General features: G+C 41.6%; 2 protein-coding genes and 1 non-coding gene across 7 annotated transcripts in view; 1 reads left to right on the top strand and 2 right to left on the bottom strand.

The window, feature by feature from the left end:
* Positions 1-4,048, bottom strand: part of KIAA1143 (KIAA1143 ortholog) — an 8,804-nt gene extending 4,756 nt beyond the window's left edge. Inside the window, exons 1-2 of the mRNA XM_010842123.1 lie at positions 3,888-4,048; positions 673-817 (exon numbers count right to left, since the gene is read on the bottom strand). Coding sequence (XP_010840425.1) covers positions 673-817; positions 3,888-3,995 — 253 coding nt within the window. The 5' untranslated portion in view covers positions 3,996-4,048. The remainder of the gene's footprint in view (positions 1-672; positions 818-3,887) is intronic.
* Positions 4,049-4,174: 126 nt separating this feature from the next.
* KIF15 (kinesin family member 15) overlaps positions 4,175-20,402 on the top strand; it is a 58,064-nt gene continuing 41,836 nt past the window's right edge. For all 5 annotated transcript variants that reach the window (XR_825469.1, XM_010842122.1, XM_010842121.1 and 2 more), the window contains exons 1-4: positions 4,175-4,274; positions 15,407-15,449; positions 15,951-16,134; positions 19,002-19,078. Coding sequence is in view for 4 of the 5 variants with exons in the window: in XM_010842122.1 (XP_010840424.1) it covers positions 4,256-4,274; positions 15,407-15,449; positions 15,951-16,134; positions 19,002-19,078 (323 nt within the window). In the remaining variant the exon portion in view is untranslated. The remainder of the gene's footprint in view (positions 4,275-15,406; positions 15,450-15,950; positions 16,135-19,001; positions 19,079-20,402) is intronic.
* TRNAE-CUC lies at positions 18,063-18,135 on the bottom strand. The gene has a single exon. It is a non-coding gene; the product is annotated as a tRNA-Glu (tRNA).

Here is a 20,402-nt window from a genome sequence, read left to right as displayed (position 1 = left end):
GCAAATTTGGAAAACTCAGCAGTGGCCACAGGACTGGAAAAGGTCAGTTTTCATTCCAATCCCAAAGAAAGGCAATGCCAAAGAATGCTCAAACTACCACACAATTGCACTCATCTCACACGCTAGTAAAGTAATGCTCAAAATTCTCCAAGCCAGACTTCAGCAGTACGTGAACCATGAACTTCCAGATGGTCAAGATGGTTTTAGAAAAGGGAGAAGAACCAGAGATCAAATTGCCAACATTCACTGTATCATCAAAAAAGCAAGAGAGTTCCAGAAAAACACCTATTTCTGCTTTATTGACTATGCCAAAGCCTTGACTGTGTGATCAGAACAAACTGTGGAAAATTCTTCAAGAGATGGGAATACCAGACCACCTGACCTGCATCTTGAGAAACGTGTATGCAGGTCAGGAAGCAACAGTTACAAGTGGACATGGAACAACAAGCTGGTCCCAAATAGGAGAAGGAGTACATCAAGGCTGTATATTGTCCCCCTGCTTATTTAACTTATATGCAGAGTACATCATGAGAAACGCTGGGCTGGAAGCAGCACAAGCTGGAATCAAGACTGCCAGGAGAAATATCAAACATACCATACCATACCATTATATAAAATGATTTCATACCTAACGTTAAATTGGTGGGAAAACCAGCTTACTTTCAGACATACCTGCTTTGGCAGCCTTTATTTCTGCCTTAATTTTCATGACTTCTTCAGCTGACAGATCTCCCTTTTTTAAAACCACCACTTGGGGCTGTTCATCTTCTTTGTCACTGTGATCACCATCTTCTTCTGGGAGCTGAGGCTGGATTCTCTAGGGAAAAACACAAACACAACATTTAAGTTCTGACCCTGAACTAAATACAACCACTGTCTCTGTGAGAAACTAATCAGTAGAGTGAGAAGAGTAAGCTTATTGACTAAATGTGCTTGGCAGTGAATTTTCAAGTTAACTCTTAAGAATCTAACCTCGCCAGAGTAGGGAAGAGGTCCACCTGCCAGTTATTCTGGGGTGCCTATCCAGGGGAACCAGTTTCCATCCCAGCAGGACCCCAACTTGCAGTTCCTGATGTCAGGGGCCCTCTGTTCCATGTCCAGTGTATTCAGGGAAGTGCTGGGCTGCGCCAGTTCTCGCTGCTCTTCATCAACCCTTTTCACTTCCATCTCTTCTCAAAGAGTAATGAACAAACAAAAAAACACCACCAAAGTACAGGAAACGGTAGGTAAAAGGTCCTCCTGCTCTGCTCATCTTTCTTCCCTCTCAGCAGCTTGTTTGGTGGGTATCTCATCAGCTGTTCTAAGCGTATAAAAATGTGGAGGTATAGAAAACATTTTGTAAACAAACAGGACGCTAAACATACTACTATATGACTTGCTTTCTTTTTTCTTTTTAAATTATTAAAATTCCCAAACATAAAAAAGTACAGAGAATAATGTAACAGAAACCATGGACTCACTTTACACATGTAACACATGGTAACCTTTGGCTAATTGAGATTTTTAAGAAAAATATCAGACACCATAAAAGCTCCACTTGCCCAACTTTTTTACTCAAAGAAAAACAGAACAAAACGCTTTGCACAATACCCTGAGATACATATGGCATCATCTATTTTTAAAAATTACTATTATTTAACTCTATATATGGTTATCTCATGGTTTATTTGATCAGTTCTTTGTAAGCAAAAATTTTGGTTGTTTCTAGTTTTTTCTACTATGATAAAATTTTTGTATGTTTTTGTTCACCTTTCCAAACTTATACATGGAATTCACTGAATGGAAATGCTAGGTTTCAAGGCTTGCAAACTCAACACACAGTATTCAAACAGCTGGTCAGTCCACTTCTCACAGAGCCTTCCTTGTCCCCCAGACAGGGCAACAAAGCCCTGCAGGATCTGGCCTGAGTCAATAACCACAGCTAGAAGCACAGTCTTATCTTCTCGCCATGCTCATGGCCTCTGGGCTCCAGACACGTTTGAGTTTTGCAGATCCCTGAACATATTAGCTCCTCTGCCTCCCCTGTCACTGCGTAAATTCCCAGGGCCTAGAAGAACCCACTGACCCTGGCCAACTCCTAATCAATCTGCTTCTAGACTCAAATCCTTCAGTAGTGGCTTCCGAGATCTCACCTCTTCTTTTCATATTGTCTATAGCTCACAGGTGGCATGTACCACACAGTGTCATCAATGTTTTCCTGACTCTACTAGGCAATGCAGTATGTGTTTCTTCTCTGTATCTAAAGGCACAGAGCCTGGGAAACAGCAGGGACAAGAAACATTTGTCAATCTACCCATGAATGACCAACAGGATGATAAGCACAGTCATCTAACCATTGTAACTTCTCACACACTCGTTGAGGTCACAGACACTGTACTAGGAAAATATAGATGGATTAAGATACTTAAAAGAGTTAGATTTAGTGATGGAGATATACAGGAGAGCAAGCAGTTGCAATGCAGAATGGTAAGTACTACAGATAAGATATGGATAGAGTGAAGAGAAGAACAGAGGAGTAACTGTTGTGGGGGAGGTTCAAAGGGCTTCACTGAGATGGTGACCTGTGAAGGTCACAATAAGGCAGGCAGGAAGGTGTTTAAAGTACATGGCAGGGACTTCCCTGGTGGTCCCGTGGTTAAGAATCTGCCTTCCAACAGAGGGGATGTGGGTTCAATCCCTAGTCTGGGAACTAAGATCCCACATGCCATGCGGGGCAACTAAGCCCGCTAGAGGCAACTACTGAGCCCGTGCACCCTGGAGCTGCAGCACCACAGCTAGAGAGACGCTAGCATGCCACAACAAAGATCCTGCGCCCCACAATCCAGACCCAATGCAGGCAAAGAAATATTTAAAAGTTAAAGAGCACAGCATTCTGGAAATCCATCTCTTTGTCTTTTCAGAGTCTGGCGCAGTGCCTGGGGCTAACACATACTCACTGGACTAACTGCACTTAAGTCAATCTTGGGTCCTATTAGGTGACATGGGAGTGGGTCTTACTGCAAATGCTAGATAAAGTGCTAAATAAATTATTTCTCCACACATGTCTTAAGCATAAGGGTATGTCTCTTTTCTATTAGAAGAGATAGGGCAGGTTTTGATGTGAATCAGTTCAGGAAGGAGCTTGGAAGGACATAGAAATTGACTCTCATGATCGTATTCAGATCTAGGATATGAAAAGTATTTGCTTTCCATCTTTTTTTTTTTTTTTTTGTAAGAACAAAGGACAGAAGTAGATCTAAGACATTCTTAAAGATGTTCTAGATTCGAGGCTTAGGATATTAAAAAGAAAGAAAGAAAGTGAAGTCGCTCAGTTGTGTCCAATTCTTTGCGACCCCATGGACTGTAGCCCACCAGGCTCCTCCATCCATGGGATTTTCCAGGCAAGAGTACTGGAGTGGGTTGCCATTTCCTTCTCCAGGGGATATTCCCAACCCAGGGATCGAACCTGGGTCTCCCCAGCAGACGCTTTATCGTCTAGACCACCAGGGAAGTATATTAGGTCATTTGATTAAGTGCTCAGTTTCTTTACCTGGAAGGTGGGACGACACTATCACCTACAGTGTTAACTACAGGTTTTGGAATGAGCAAGTGAAAATGAAAAGACAGAAAAATGATCATTCCTTAAGTACTATCTACCAAGGATTGGGCGCTTTACCTGCATCAAGTAATTTTCAGAACACAGCAACACTGTGAAAACGACCAACAGCTTTCTGGGCGCAAGAGGCTGTAGTTGTTTGAAGAGGACCAGCTTGGGGTCCGATGACACTCGGACTGAAGGCCCAGTGTGGGTGGGAAGTGGGACCCATCAGTATTTGGCCTCCAAGGCAGAAGCCGAAAGTAGCGGAGCCGGCCGCGTTTCTGCGGTAACCCGACAGGCCCGGGCTCACCTTGGTTTCTACGGTGGGCCCTTCCTTGTAGCCGACCCGTTCCTTGAAGCGGGCCAGGAAGGCCGGCTCGGCTGGCCGCACATACGACACCTGGTTCCGCTTGCTCATAGCTGCTCGGGGGTAAAACCGGCCTCCCCGGTCGCCTAGAGGATGTACAGAGGCGACGGCGCCTACTCGTGACGTCACATAGCCCCGTCCCCTGACCCAAAGCCGGGCAACATGGCGGCCTCCACGCTGGCGTCAACGTCGGACCTGAGCGCCAAATTTAAATTCGCGGCCATCTTGAATGGGAGGAATCCCCGCGCGCTGCGCGGCTGGGAGTGAGTACTGTCGCTCCGTAGGTCTCGGGACCGAGGGCTGAGGGCACGATGGCGCCCGGCTGCAAAAGTAAGTGAGGAGCCCCAGCTTCGTGACCCCGTTCCCTCCCACAAGTACAAGCTTTCCTGCTGGCCGTGAAGGGCAGGAGCGCACAGAACGGCGAGGGAGGGTGTTTGGCGTCTCTGTCTCGCCAAGACAATACATTAATGGAACAGTTGTCTTCCCGTCTGTGTATTGGGAGCACGCTAAGAGCCTGGCGCAGTTCTAGGCACTGGGGCTGAGCAGCAAAACCAAACGGAGAGCTGTCATCCAGGCGCTCCTAAGCGACGTGCTGAATCTTGCCTCTGTTCTCGGACCTTCCATTCGTCGCTGGTCCCTTCGCGAGTCCCAGTCGGGGCTGCCTGTTTTGTATCCTCACTTGAGGGTCGGCTCACACTCTCCCCACTTTCTGCTTAATTCTAGATTACTGACTTTTCTGAAGGGGAGAACCTACTATATTGTTCTATGCACCTCGTTCTCTTTTGGAGGGTCCGCTGTGGACTCTTCTTAGATAGGAGACTTTTAAAGCACACAATTCAGTGGTGTATTTACATTCTCACAATCCCGTTTTTCCTTCTCCTGGAAGTTCTTCCTTTTTTCTCACGGAGGGGAGCCTGTCGTTTTTGCTTTTGATAAACCCTTCCATTGTCCTTTGCTGTTGCTGGCTACATGCCCCACCTCTTACATTGCCTAACCCTTTAAGAAATCTTGATTTTTAAAGCCAAGAGACTGGATTTTGGACTAATTTGATGTATCTTAGTGAATGGTATAAATGGTAAGGAGGCGATGCCTGTGTTAGAAGATGAAAGAAACGGTGAATTTTTGGTTTGGTGTTTGAGTCTTCCAATAACGTTAATGCTTTTAGCTGTCAATCGTAATTCTTTTCTAATATGTTGTTTCACTTACTTTTTAGGTCGCTCGTACCATTAAAACATCATTATGCTCTCTTTTCCCATCTAAAATGTTCGTTTTCCTCCAACATTTTCAGCATTCAGAGGATATTAGCACACAAATTGGTACATTATTGGACCAAAATGTTCATTGTGCTTTCTGCACAATCACAGTGTTTGTTCAATAAATCTGGACTTAAGCAAGAGAATTGATGCCTGTGCTATAATTAGAGCATCTGTTTCTTTAATGGAAAGTATATTGTTGTCGAATCCACAGCCCATAGTTTACAGTTTGTTAGATGTCCCAGTGATGTATTTTTATAGTTGTTTTTCCCTAGAACCAGATCGGATACCAGATCTCTCATTGTAGTTTCACTGCATTTAGTACTCATCTCTGACCTCTTTAAAATAATTTTTTTAGCACATAATTGGGATAGGTCACATATTATCTCATACAGTTTCTTATATAAAATGTGAAATTCAGTGTTTTTTTTAATATATTTACAGATATGTGCAACTATCACTGTAGTCAATTTTAGAATCTTTTCATCACCTCAGAAAGAAATCTCATATCCTTGAGCTCTCACCTGCTACCTCCCCATCCCCCACCTGCCCTAAGCAACAACTAATTGGCTTGCTATCTTGTCTAGTTGTAGTCATTATTTAAAGTGGCATGCTGAAGTCTCCAACTATTATTGGTGAAGTCTCCAACTATTAATAGTCTCCAACTAAAATTGTCTTTTCTGTTCATTTCTTGTCAGTTCTTGTATTTTGGTGCTTTGTTATTAGGTAGATATGTTTTTATCTGTGTTATTTTCCTGGTGATTTGACCCTTTTATGATTATAAAATGTTCCTTTTTATCTCTAGTATCTTTGTTTTAAAGTCCATTTTGTCTGAAACCTGTGTGGCCACTCCCACTTTCTTATGATGGCTGTTTGCATGAGATAATTTTTTCATCCTTTCACTCGCAAAGTGAAAGTGTATCTTTGAATCTAAAGGGTGTTTCCTGAAGACAGTATATAGTCTGACAATCTCTGCCTTTTGATTGGGTCTGACAATCTCTGCATTTTGATTGGGTTGTTTAATCTACTCATGTGTTGTTATTGATTTGGTTGGATTCACATCTGCCATTTTACTTTTCTTTTTCTGTGTGTCTCAGGTCTTTCATGGTCCTCTGTTCTTCATTCACTGTGTTTTTGTTTAACGGTTGCTCTCGGGTTTAACATATCCATCTTAACAGCATCAGCTTCAGATTTATACTAGCTTAATTCCAGTGATATAAACATTACTCCCGTGTAGATCTATTCCCTTTTATCCTCTTTTTTGGTGTTATTATTATTATTATCTGGCTGTAATGTCTTGTGGGATGTTAGGTCCCTGACTAGGGATAGAACCCCAGCCACTGTAGTGAGAGCACAGAGCCCTACCTACTGGTCTGCCAGGGAATGCCTGGTATTATTGTTAAACACGTTAACATGTATTGTTACAAACTCAACAGTATGTTACTTTACATCTTATTCATTTCCTTAGTCTATTACAGGTTTGTTCCTACTCACCTTCTCTGAGATATTTTGGCAAATATATATATATTATGTTTCTATATGTTATACATCCAATGATACCTTATCAGTTCAGTCGCTCAGTCTTGTCTGATTCTTTGCGACCCCATGGACCGCAGTACACCAGGCTTCTCTGTCCATCGCCAGCTCCCAGAGCTTACTCAAACTCATGTCCGTTGAGTTGTTGATGCCATCCAACCATCTCCTCTGTCGTCCGCTTCTCCTCCCAACTTCAATCTTTCCCAGCATCAGGGTCTTTTCCAGTGAGTCAGTTCCTCGCATCAGGTGGCCAAAGTATTGGAGTTTCAGCTTTAGCATCAGTCCTTCCAATGAATATTCAGGACTTATTTCCTTTAGGATGGATTGGTTGCATCTCCTTGCTGTCCAAGGGACTCTCAAGAGTCTTCTCCAACACCATAGTTCAAAAGCATCAATTCTTCAGCACTCAGCTTTCTTTATAGTCCAACTCTCACATCCATACATGACCACTGGAAAAACCATAGCTTTGACTAGATGGACTAGCTTTGACCAGTTGGCAAAGTAATGTCTGCTTTTTAATATGCTGTCTAGGTTGGTCATAGCTTTTCTTCCAAAGAGCAAGCATCCTTTAATTTCATGGCTGCAGTAACCATCTGCAGTGATTTTGGAGCCCCCAAAATAAAGTCTGTCCCTGTTTCCTCATCTATTTGCCATGAAGTGATGGGACCAGATGCCATGATCTTTGTTTTCTGAATGTTGAGTTTCAAGCTAACTTTTTCACTCTCTTCTTCTACTTTCATCAAGAGGCTCTTTAGTTCTTCTTCGCTTTCTACCCTAACAGTGGTGTCATCTGCATATATGAGGTTCTTGTTATTTCTGCCAGCAATCTTGAGTCCAGCTTGTACGCTTTCTGCCATAAGGATGGTGTCATCTGCATATCTGAGGTTATTGATCTTTCTCCTGGCAATCTCAACTCCAGCTTGTGCTTCATCCAGTCCAGCATTTCTCATGATATACTCTGCATATAAGTTAAATAAGTAGGGTGACAGTATACAGCCTTGACGTACTCCTTTCCTGATTTGGAACCATGTTGTTCCATGTCCAGTTCTGACTGTTGCTTCTTGACCTGCATACAGATTTCTCAGGTGGTCTGATATTCCCATCTCTTGGAGAATTTTCCACAGTTTGTTGTGATCCACACAGTCAAAGGCTTATGATACTTTATATGCTATGCTAAATTGCTTTAGTAGTGTCTGACTGTTTGCAACCTACCAACTGTAGCCTGCCAGACTCCTCTGTCCATGGGATTTTCCAGGCAAGAATACTGGAGTGGGGATCTTAGGGATCCCCATGGGATCCAGTGGGGATCTGGAGTGAAGTGAAGAATACTTCTCCAAGGGATCTTCCTGATAGGGTTCGAACCCACTTCTCTTGCATCTCCTGCATTGGCAGGCAGGTTCTTTACCACTGGCACCACCTGGAAGCCTGATACCTTTTATGCATATTATTTTATACATTTTTATTTACAATTTTTAAAAATAAACAGGAGAAAACAGACATTTCTACGTTTTTTCTTTTTTTAATTATATGATTGCTGTAACTTGATGCTCTTTGATTTTTTTTCCACGTGAATTTGAGTTTGATTGTCTGTGATCACTTACCTGGTCTTAGGACTTAATGAAGCTCAGGTTCTTGATGTCTTGTCACAGAAAGAATTCAGTGAGAGACAAAGTGATAGGTAAGAATTGAATTTATTTAAATATAAGCACACTCTACAAATGGAGTGTGGACCATCTCAGAAGGTGAGGGGCCTCAAAATTTGGCAAGTGGTTAGTTTTTACGGGCAGGATAATTTCATAGTCTGTTGAGTGGGTGGATTATTTCAGTTACTTCACAGAAAGGGTGGAGATTTCCAGGAAGTGGGCCACTGCCCACTGTTTGTTCTTTGATTATTGTTCTTGTTCAGTTGGTAAGCCTGCTAAGACTCTTTGCCATTTCACGGACTGTAGCATGCGGGGCTTCCCTGTCCTTTACTATTTCCCAAAGTTTGCTAAAACTCATGTCCATTGAGTTGGTGTTGCTATCCAACCATCTCATCCTCTGCTGCCCCCTTCTCCTTTTGCCTTCAATCTTTCCCAGCATCAGGGCGTTTTCCAGTGAGTCAGCTCTTCACATCAAGTTGCATCAAGTGGCCAAAGTATTGGAGCTTCAGCTTCAGCATCAGTCCTTCCAATGAATATTCAGGGTTGATTTCCTTTACAATTGACTGGTTTGATATTCTGTAGTCCAAGGGACTCTCAAGAGTCTTCTCCAGCACCATAATTCAGAAGCATCCGTTCTTCGGCGCTCAGTCTTCTTTATGGTCCAACTCTCACATCCATACATGACTATTGGAAAAACTGTAGCTTTGACTATATGGACCTTTATAGGCAAAGTGATGTCTCTGCTTTTTAATATGTTGTCTAGGTTGGTCATAGCTTTTCTTCCAAGGAGCAGGTGCCTTTTAATTGCATGGCTGCAGTCACCATCTGCAGTGATTTTGGAGCCCAAGAAAATAAAGTCTGTCACTGTTTCCTCTTTTTTCTTCTATTTGCCATGAAGTGATGGGACCAGATGCCATGATTTTAGTATTTTGGATGTTGTGTTTCAACCCAGCTTTTTCACTCTTCTCTTTCACCCTCATTAAGAGAGTCTTTAATTCCTCTTTATTTTCTGCCATTAGAGGTGTTATCATGTGTATATCTGAGGTTGTTGATATTTTTCCCAGCAGTCTTGATTCCAGCTTGTGCTGCATAGAAGTTAAATAAGCAGGGTAACGATATGCAGCCTTGATGTACTCCTTTCCCAATTTTCAATCAGTCAGTTGTTCTGTGTAAGGTTCTCACTGTTGCTTCTTGACCTGCATACAAATTTCTCAGGAGATAGGTAAGATGATCTGGTATTCCCATCCCTTTGAGAATTTTTCACAGTTGGTTGTGATCCACACAGTCAAAGGCTTCCTTGTAGTCAATGAAGCAGCTGTCTTTCTGGAATTCTTGCTTTCTCTGTGATACAACGAATGTTGGCAATTTGATCTCTGGTTCCTCTGCCTCTCTGAAACCCAGCTTGTACATCTGGAATTTCTCATTTCATGTACTGCTGAAGCCTAGCTTGAAGGATTTTGAACATAACATTGCTTGCATGTGAAATGAGCATAGTTGTATGGTAGTTTGAATATTCTTTGGCATTGCTCTTCTTTTGGATTGGAATTAAAACTGACCTTTTCCAGTCTTGTGGCCACTGCTGAGTTTTCCAAATTTGCTGACATACTGTGTTCAGCACTTTGACAGCAACGTCTTTTAGGATTTGAAATGGAATTTGATATGGAATTCCGTCACCTCCCCTAACTTTGTTCCTAGTACTGCTTCCTAAGGCCCACTTGACTTCAGACTCCAGGATATCAGGCTTTAGGTGAGTGACCACACCATTGTGGTTATCGGGTCATTAAGACCTTTTTTGTATCATTCTTCTGTGTATTCTTGCCACCTCTTCTTAATCTCTTCTGCTTCTGTTAGGTCCACACCATTTCTGTCCTTTATGCTGCCCATCCTTGCAATGGGTGTGAAATTCATTGCAAGCAATGAAATGTGCCCTTGATATGTTCAATTTTCTTGAAGAGATCTCTAATCTTTCCCATTGTATTGTTTTCCTCTATTTCTCTGCATGGTTCATTGAAGAAAGCCTTCATATCTCTCCTTGCTGTTCCCTGGAACTCTGCATTCAATCGAATATTCTTTCCCTTTCTCCCTTGCCTTTTGCTTTTCTTCTTTCTTCAGCTACTTGTAAGGCCTCCTCAGACAAGCACTTTGCCCTCTTTGTTCTTTGATGATTGGCCTGAAAGATCGTGGTACTGGTTGGTATGTCCCTTAGCTTATGCTAGTATATTACAGTAAGCATATAATGAGGGTCAAGGTCCACTGGAAGTCAGATCTTCCACCATCTTTGACTGAGTTTGTTCTAACCAGTTTTTGTCGTGTCCAGTGTCTGTGTCATTCTTTTAAATGTTGTGCCCTACCCCCTTCCCTCCTGTTTGACTGAGAAGTCAACTGTTAATCTAAATTAGGTTCTCTCTTAAGTAATGACTTCCAACACTTTTACTGTGATGCATCAGTTGGTCTGTTTGTGTTTATCCTGTTTGGGATTTGTTTAACTTCCTGGATATATAGATCATTTTTTAATGGATTTTGGGAAGTTTGGGCCATTATTTCTTTGACTTTTTTCTGTTCTCTTTCTCTTCTCCCCATTTATGCATGTTGATATGCTTAATGTGGACCTACATTTCTGCAAGTTTCACTTCACTTTTCTTTTTTTTTCTCTCTGTTCTTTGGCCTTCATAATCTCTGTTGATCTTAGAGCTTGGTTGTTCTTTTTTTCTTTCAGCTCAAAGTTAATGGAATTGTGATTTCCTTTAGTTCTGGACATCTTTGTAATGGCTACTTTAAAGTCTTTTTCCTGATATCAACATGTAAGCACTCTCACAGGCTTTTTATTCTGATTTATGGGTCATACTTTCTTATTTCTTTGAATTCCTTACACTTTTTTTGTTAGAAACTAGACATCTTGGGTAATACGTTGTAGCAACTCTGGTTAAGTGGTCTCTGCATCCTCTAGGATTTATTATGTACAGCAAATAAGGAGAACATCAGAATCTTTCCAAAGCAGTCTCTCTGAACAGCAAAATTGAGGAGGTTTTAAGCTAAGGCTATATGTATATTCATGAAAGCACTTGATTGGACAGATGAAATTTAGCGTAGAGTTGGGGCAGAGGTCAACAAAGTCCAGGCTTTAGTTGACTGAAGTCTGGAGCTTCAACATCATCATTCCACCCTCTCCCTGGGTAGGAGCCTTAGGTCCTCAAGAACTCAAATATATATTGTGTGTTTCCCTTGAGTAGCCAGGAGCATGCCCCAAGGCTGCACTATTGTTTCTTGACTGCTCCTCCCTTGTTTCTGCATTCCCTCCTTTCAGTTCAGTTCAGTTCAGTCGAGTCCAACTCTTTGCAACCCCATGAATCGCAGCATGCCACGCTTCCCTGTCCATCACCAACTCCCGGAGTTCACGAAGCTCATGTCCATCGAGTCGGTGATGCTATCCAGTCATCTCATCCTCTGTCGTCCGCTTCTCCTCCTGCCCCCAATCCCTCCCAGCGTCAGAGTCTTTTCCAATGAGTCATTTCTTCGCGTGAGGTGGCCAAAGTATTAGAGTTTCAGCTTTAGCATCAGTCCTTCCAAAAAACACCCAGGATTGATCTTTAGAATGGACTGGTTGGATCTCCTTGCAGTCCAAGGGACTCTCAAGAGTCTTCACCAACACCACAGTTCAAAAGCATCAATTCTTCGGCTCTCAGCTTTCTTCACAGTCCAACTCTCACATCCACACATGACCACTGGAAAAACCATAGCCTTGACTAGATGGACCTTTGTTGGCAAAGTAATGTCTCTGGTTTTGAATATGCTATCTAGGTTGCTCATAACTTTTCTTCCAAGGAGTAAGCGTCTTTTAATTTCATGGCTGCAGTCACCATCTGCAGTGATTTTGGAGCCCCCCAAAATAAGGTCGGATACTGTTTCCACTGTTTCCCCATCTATTTCCCATGAAGTGATGGGACCAGATGCCATGATCTTCATTTTCTGAATGTTGAGCTTTAAGCCAACTTTTTCACTCTCCACTTTCACTTTCATCAAGAGGCTTTTTAGTTCCTCTTCACTTTCTGCCATAAGGGTGGTGTCATCTGCATATCTGAGGTTATTGAGATTTCTCCCGGCAATCTTGATTCCACCTTGTGCTTCGTCCAGCCCAGCGTTTCTCATAATGTACTCTGCATATAAGTTAAATAAGCAGGGGGACAATATACAGCCTTGACGTACTCCTTTTCCTATTTGGAACCAGTCTGTTGTTCCATGTCCAGTTCTAACTGTTGCTTCCTGACCTGCATACAGGTTTCTCAAGAGGCAGGTCAGGTGGTCTGGTATTCCCATCTCTTTAGGAATTTTCCACAGTTTATTGTGATCCGCACAGTCAAGGCTTTGGCATAGTCAATAAAGCAGAAATAGATGTTTTTCTGGAACTCTCTTGCTTTTTCGATGATGCAGTGGATGTTGGCAATTTAATCTCTGGTTCCTCTGCCTTTTCTAAAATCAGCTTGAACATCTGGAAGTTCACGGTTCACGTATTGCTAAAGCCTGGCTTGGAGAATTTTGAGCATTACTTTACTAGCGTGTGAGATGAGTGCAATTGTGTGGTAGTTTGAGCATTCTTTGGCATTGCCTTTCTTTGGGATTGGAATGAGAACTGACCTTTTCCAGTCCTGTGGCCACTGCTGAGTTTTCCAAATTTGCTGGCATATTGAGTGCAGCACTTTCACAGCATCATCTTCCAGGATTTGAAATAGCTCAACTGGAATTCCATCATGTCCACTAGCTTTGTTCATAGTGATGCTTTCTAAGGCCCACTTGACTTCACATTCCAGGATGTCTGGCTCTAGGTGAGTGATCACTCCATCGTGATTATCTGGGTTGTGAAGATCTTTTTTGTACAGTTCTTCGGTGTATTCTTGCCACCTCTTCTTAATATCTTCTGCTTCTGTTAGGTCCATACCATTTCTGTCCTTTATCGAGCCCATCTTTGAATGAAATGTTCCCTTAGTATCTCTCATTTTCTTGAAGAGATCTCTAGTCTTTCCATTTCTGTTGTTTTCGTCTTTTTCTTTGCACTGGTTGCTGAGGAAGGCTTTCTTATCTCTCCTTGCTATTCTTTGGAACTCTGCATTCAGATGCTTATATCTTTGCTTTTCTCCTTTTCTTTTTGCTTCTTTTCTTTTCAAAGCTGTTTGTAAGGCCTCCTCAGACAGCCATTTTGCTTTTTTGCATTTCTTTTCCATGGGGATGGTCTTGATCCCTGTTCCCTGTACAATGTCATGAACCTCCGTCCATAGTTCATCAGGCACTCTATCAGATCTAGTCCCTTAAATCTATTTCTCACTTCCACTGTATAATCATAAAGAAATTTGGTTTAGGTCATACCTGAATGGTCTAGTGGTTTTCCCTACTTTCTTCAATTTAAGTCTGAATTTGGCAATAAGGAGTTCATGATCTGAGCCACAGTCAGCTCCCAGTCTTATTTTTGCTGACTGTATAGAGCTTCTCCATCTTTGGCTGCAAAGAGTATAATCAGTCTGATTTTGGTGTTACCATCTAGTGATGTCCATGTGTAGACTCTTCTCTTATGTTGTTGGAAGAGGGTGTTTGCTATGACCAGTGCGTTCTCTTGGCAAAACTCTATTAGCCTTTGCCCTGCTTCATTCCTTATTCCAAGGCCAAATTTGCCTGTTACCCCAGGTGTTCCTTGACTTCCTTTTGCATTCCAGTCCCCTATAATGAAAAGGACATCTTTTTTGAGTGTTAGTTCTAAAAGGTCTTTTAGGTCTTCATAGAACCATTCAACTTCAGCTTCTTCAGCGTTATTGAGTGGGGCATAGGCTTGGACTACTGTGATATTGAATGGTTTGCCTTGGAAACAAACAGAGATCATTCTGTTGTTTTTGAGATTGCATCCAAGTACTGCATTTTGGACTCCTTTGTTGACCATGATGGCTACTCCATTTCTTCTAAGGGATTCCTGCCCACGGTAGTAGATATAATGGTCATCTGAGTTAAATTCACCCATTCCAGTCCATTTTAGTTCGCTGATTCCTAGAATGTCGACATTCACTCTTGCCGTCTCTTGTTTGACCACTTCCAATTTGCTTGATTCATGGACCTGACATTCCAGTTTCCTATGCATTTTTGCTCTTTTACAGCATCGGACCTTACTTCTATTACCAGTCGCATCCACAACTGGGTATTGTTTTTGCTTTGGCTCCATCCCTTCATTCTTTCTGGAGTTATTTCTCCACTGGTCTCCAGTAGCATATTGGGCACCTACCGACTTGGGGAGTTCCTTTTTCAGTATCCTATCATTTTGCCTTTTTATACTGTTCATGGGGTTCTCAAGGCAAGAATACTGAAGTGGTTTGCCATTCCCTTCTCCAGTGGACCACATTCTGTCAGACCTCTCCACCATGACCCGCCCTTCTTAGGTGGCCCCACACGGCATGGCATAGTTTCATTGAGTTAGATAAGGCTGTGGTCCATGTGATTAGATTGACTAGTTTTCTGTGACTATGGTTTCTATGTCTGCCCTCTGATGCCTCTTGCAACACCTACCGTCTTACTTGGGTTTCTCTTACCTTGGATGTGGGGTCTCTCTTCATGGCTGCTCCAGCAAAGCGCAACCACTTCTCCTTACCTTGGATGAGTGGTGTCTCTTCACAGCTGCCCCTCCTGACCTTGAACGTGGAGTAGCTCCTCTCAGCCCTCCTGCCGAGATCATTAATTATCCCTCCCTTAAGATCATTAATTACTGAGACCTGTTGAAGGGCAAACATTGGGCCAGGCTTAGATCACAAAATGGATTTAGCCACAATGAGTTCTTTTATGTTGAGAAAGCCATTTTTGGTTCACTTTCTGCAGGGACCCCTTAACCAGTCTGCTCACAGTTAGAATAGGTAGGAAGATCGAGGCCTGTCCCCTGACCTGCCCAGGCCAGGGACCCTGGAGACTGATGAGTGTGAGCAACTGAAGAACAGGCTAGAAGAATGGGGTTTTTATGTTGCACTCTAAAAAATCTTTACTGACTTCTTATCTTTTTTTCTAGCTGAGTTACGCAATGTGACAAACTGTCAGTCTAACCAACCAAGGTAAGGAAAAAATATTAAGAATGAGGCCGAAAGAATTAAGGGTGTAGTATTCCAAAAACAACCATTTAGCATAGTAAGCGATCCTTGTTTCAGTGTTAACCTTTGTCCTCAGCTACTTGGAAATACAGAACAATCATGTCTCCTCTCTAGCCCTATCTTCTCAATTTCCAGGTTAAAAGATGAAATCAATAACATAGTTCTCCTTTAGAATGACTTAGTTTATTATTGCTTTTAAGAGGGAAACCAGAGATAAGCAAAGTTTCGAACTACTTTTCAGTTAGTTTCAAGTAGTAAAGTCTTGAAAATGGCAATTGTGAAGAGATCAGAGGAAGTTATAAATCAGTAAAGGGTTTGGGTCATGTGTGACTCTTGAAAAGCGGTCAGTGTCAACTGACAGATTTTGGGCTTGTTGGGGAAACTTGACCCAGGAACACTAGAGGCAATAGGAGGCTCAGATTCTTTTTCTCCTGTAAATTGAGCTACTACGTCTTTTGTCTTTAGTAATGAAGGTGATGCTATCAAAGTTTTCGTACGAATACGCCCACCTATAGAGGGTTCTGGATCAGCTGATGGAGAGCAAAACTTATGCTTATCTGTGCTGTCTTCTACGACTCTCCGGCTGCACTCCAACCCTGAGCCTAAGACCTTCGTGTTTGATCATGTGGCCAACATGGACACGACTCAGGTAATGATAATTTGGGGAGCTCCACTTATCATTTGGGACATACAAGATTCTGTTACTTGGGAGAATTTCATTTCTGATTTCACCAGTTCAACAGATCTCAAGTAAGTAAGGAAGCGCACATATTCCATTAGCATTTTAGATTTAATTTCATTAAATATTTTTCTGCCTCCGTCAAAGTTTGAACAGCATGACAAGCCTGTTTTACTTTCCCTCTCCAACCAGTGATGGAGGTTATTGAAAGTATACTTTTGAGAACCCCTGGATGATTGATAAGTAAAGTTGAACTGCCTAGTTTAAGAATATCTTAGTTCTGGCTGCTGTTACACAAATAGAAGACTGGGTGGTTTAAACAATAAACATCTATTTCTCAGAGTTCTGGAGGTTGGGAAATCCAAGAGCAAGTGCCAGAGATGCAGTGTCTTGTGAGGACTCCCTAGATTGTAGACAGCTTCCTTCTACTGTGTCCTCACGTGGTGGAAAGAGAGAATCCTGTGTGTCTTTTGTTATCAGGGAACTCAGGCATACCTTGTTTTATTGCACTTTGCAGATACTGGGTTTATTTATATACAATTGAAGGTTTGTGGCAACTCTGCATTTTTCCAACAGCATTGCTCACTTCATGTCCTTGTGTCACACTGTGGTCAATATTTCTTGAAATATTTCATACTTTTTCATTTGTGACCCCATATCCTTTGTGACTATATATTTGTAATGGTGATCTGTGATCAGAAATGTTTGATGTTACTGTTGTAACTCTTTGCATTTTTTAGCAATAAAGTATTTTTATATTAAGACCATATACATTGTTTTCTTAGAAATAATCTGTCCCACACTTAATAGACTATAGTATAGTATAAATTTAACTTTGATATGGACTGGAAAACTGAAAAGTTCATGTGACTCGCTTTGCTGCTATATTCACTTTATTGAGATTGTCTGGAAATGAACCTACAATATCTCCAAGGTGTGTCCATACTGGATCACTAGGGCTCCAGTCTCATGATTACTTACTTCCCAAGGACCCCATTTCCAAATACCATCACACTTGGGCTTAGTATTTCAATGTGGGAATTTTAGGGAGGTTACAGAAATTCAAGGGCTTCCCACACAGCTCACTGGTAAAGAATCTGCCTGCCAAGCAGATGTGGTTTCGATCCCTTTGTCGGGAAGATCCCCTGGAGAAGGAAATGGCAACCCACTCCAGTATTCTTACTTGGAGAATCCCATGGACAGAGGAGCCTGGTGGGCTACAGTTCATGGGGTTGCAAATGAGTTGGACATGACTTATTGACTAAAACCACTTAGAGAGTGATCAACGTAAGATTACTATGGTGTTGGGACTTCCTTGATGGTCCAGTGGTTAAGACTCATCCCTCGTGGGGGAACTAAGATTCCCACGTGCTGCAGGGCACAGCCAAAAAAATAATTACTATGCTTTCAATAACTTGCTAATTAAGAACAATTTGGTTAAAATCTAGTCAGCACTGTTCACTGAAACTTTGTGTGGTAATAGAAATGTTCTGTATCTATGCTGTCCATTGCATTAGCCTTTAGCCACACATGGTTATTTAAGTTTAAATTAATTAAGATTAATTAAAATTTAAAACCCACCTTTTCAGATTATTAGTTTCTCAGATGTCCTAGCCACATGTGGCTAGTCATGTGTGATATATGAATAGTGTGTCTGAGGACCTGACTTTAATAGCCACATATGGCTAATGTTTATTGCATTGGACATCACACATATTGTGTTCCCTCGTAATACACATGATTTGCGTTTTTGGTGACACATAGATTTTTAGATCTTTTTTTTCATCTAGGACATGTCTGAAAAATGGAAATAGAAAGCGAGTCACATATATATTAATAATTTAAAAAATTTTAATAGCTACAGTTTTGGCTGTTCTGCATACCTTGCAGGATCTTAGTTCCCTGACCAGGGATCGAACCTGGGCCCTCAGAAGTGAGAACACCGAGTCCTAACCACTGGACCACCAAGGAATTTCCTAGTAACTACATCTTTAAAAAATTAAAAAGAAATGTGTAAAATTAATTTTAATTCTGTATCTTATTTGACCTTGTATATCTAAAATGCATTTCAACATGTAATGAACATAAAGCAAGTTATTAATGAGGTATTTTCCATTGTTTTTTTCATGTTCAACCTTTCAAAACTGATGATTGTTTTATATTTACAACACATCTCAAATTGAACTAGACACACTTCAGGTGCTCTGTAGCCATGTGTGACTCATGGCTGCTAATACTGGGCAGTGCAGGTGTCTAATTCTTGGTTTGTTAATACAAGTGCATCTGTTGTTGTACAGTCACTCAGTTGTGTCCGACTCTTTGCGACCCCATGAACTGCAGCCTGCCGGGCTTCCCTGTCCTTCAGCATCTCCCAGAGTTCACTCAAACTCATGTCCATTGAGTCAGTGATGTCATCCAACCATCTCATCCTCTACTGTCCCCCTCTCCCAGCTTCAGGGTCTTTTCTAATGATGCATCTACTTGTATATAAAAAAGAAAGGAAAAATCAGATAAAAGTTTGTGGGAAAAGTACTGAAGAACATATAGGGTTATGTATTTTATGCTAATAGCAGTATAATATTGTGTGCAACATGCTAATTTCTATATAAAGTCTAGATGTGGGGTTTAAATCTATAATTGCATAGCAGATTAATGGATATAATTATGTTTACAGCTTTATTATCTTAGATATTTTAGCCTTTTTTTGTATAGTGGATATAATTTTCACATTGCAAATGACAATTTACACACAAATTCTATTATATTTTGGAATGTCATTTAGGGAAAACATTTTCATTTTTGTAAAATGTTAACATATTTGGTGCTTACATTTATAGGAGTCTATGTTCTCAACTGTGGCCAAAGGCATTGTGGAGTCTTGCATGAGCGGTTACAATGGCACCATCTTTGCATAGTAAGTTGTCTCCTGTGTTCTTATACAAGGTTAAATAGTAAGTGTTTGTTTCCTATGGCTGCTGTAACAGATGACCACATACTTAAGTGGCTTGAAACAACACAAATTTATTATCTTACAGTGTTGTGAGTCAGAAGTCCGACAAGGCTCTCTGAGCTAAAATAAAGGTGTCAGCAGGACTGTGTTTTGCTTTTAGGCCATCTCAGCAGACAGAGCTTGGTAATATGTGCACATATACTAAGTCATGTGTGGAGACATATCTACAATTGTTTCTGTTCTTGTCTGTTTCTTTTGAATATATACAGTAAGCTAGACTTGAGTTCATGCTGCTGCTGCTGCTGCTAAGTCGCTTCAGTCGTGTCCGACTCTGTGCGACCCCATAGATGGCGGCCCACCAGGCTCCCCTGTCCCTGGGATTCTCCAGGCAAGAACACTGGAGTGGGTTGCCATTTCCTTCTCCAATGCATGAAAGTGAAAAGTGAAAGTGAAGTCACTCAGTCATGTCCAACTCTAGCGACCCCATGGACTGCAGCCCACCAGGCTCCTCCATCCGTGGGATTTTCCAGGCAAGAGTACTGGAGTGGGGTGCCATTGCCTTCATGCTAATGTCTGACTAATCCAAGGATTGAGAATTGACGTGGGTTCATTCTAACCTTCCTTTCTTTTTTATCTGTAACTTCCTGGCTGACAGAAATCTGGATTCCTATTGCTATCATCCATTTATTTATTTGTTCAGCCCTAGTACACATGCAAAGCAGTTTCCAAATTGTTATCGTGGATCCCTGTGAGAAACAATTTTACTGAGTACATTGTTGATGCACAGATCCTTTTTTTCCCTTAAGTCCTACAATTTCTAATCAAAACCTCCTTTTGTCAGCTTAGGTCAGCTCCTTTTCTGCCTACTGCCTTCAGTGCAGTGTGTCATGAACTTGTAATCAGTTAGATGCATTTCATCCCAGGGTCTCTGACATCCTAGTTTGATGTGTTTTGCTTGTTTATTGGTCACCCTTTGTGATGTACGGTTTCTTAGTGTATTGACAGTTGCAGAGTCATGTTTTTGGCACGCCTAATGAAGAGAGCAGTCGCTTTCCCTTCAAAGTTCCTGTTGTTGCATTCATAGTCAACCACTTCTTTTTCTCCCAGCCGCTGGATACACTAATATATTTTCCATTGCTCTTTTGCCTTTTCCAAAGAAATCACACAATATGTAGCCTTTTGCTTAGTAAAGTGTACTTGGGATTTTTCTGTGTTGTTGCATCCATCAATAGCTTTTTCTTTCTTTCTATCTTTCTCTGATTGCTTCCAGTTTTTAGTGATTATGAAT

This window comes from Bison bison, unplaced genomic scaffold, assembly GCF_000754665.1.
Source record: "Bison bison bison isolate TAMUID 2011002044 unplaced genomic scaffold, Bison_UMD1.0 scf7180017864171, whole genome shotgun sequence".
Classification (NCBI taxonomy): Eukaryota; Metazoa; Chordata; class Mammalia; order Artiodactyla; family Bovidae; genus Bison; species Bison bison.
This window is presented reverse-complemented; position numbering and strand designations above follow the sequence as displayed.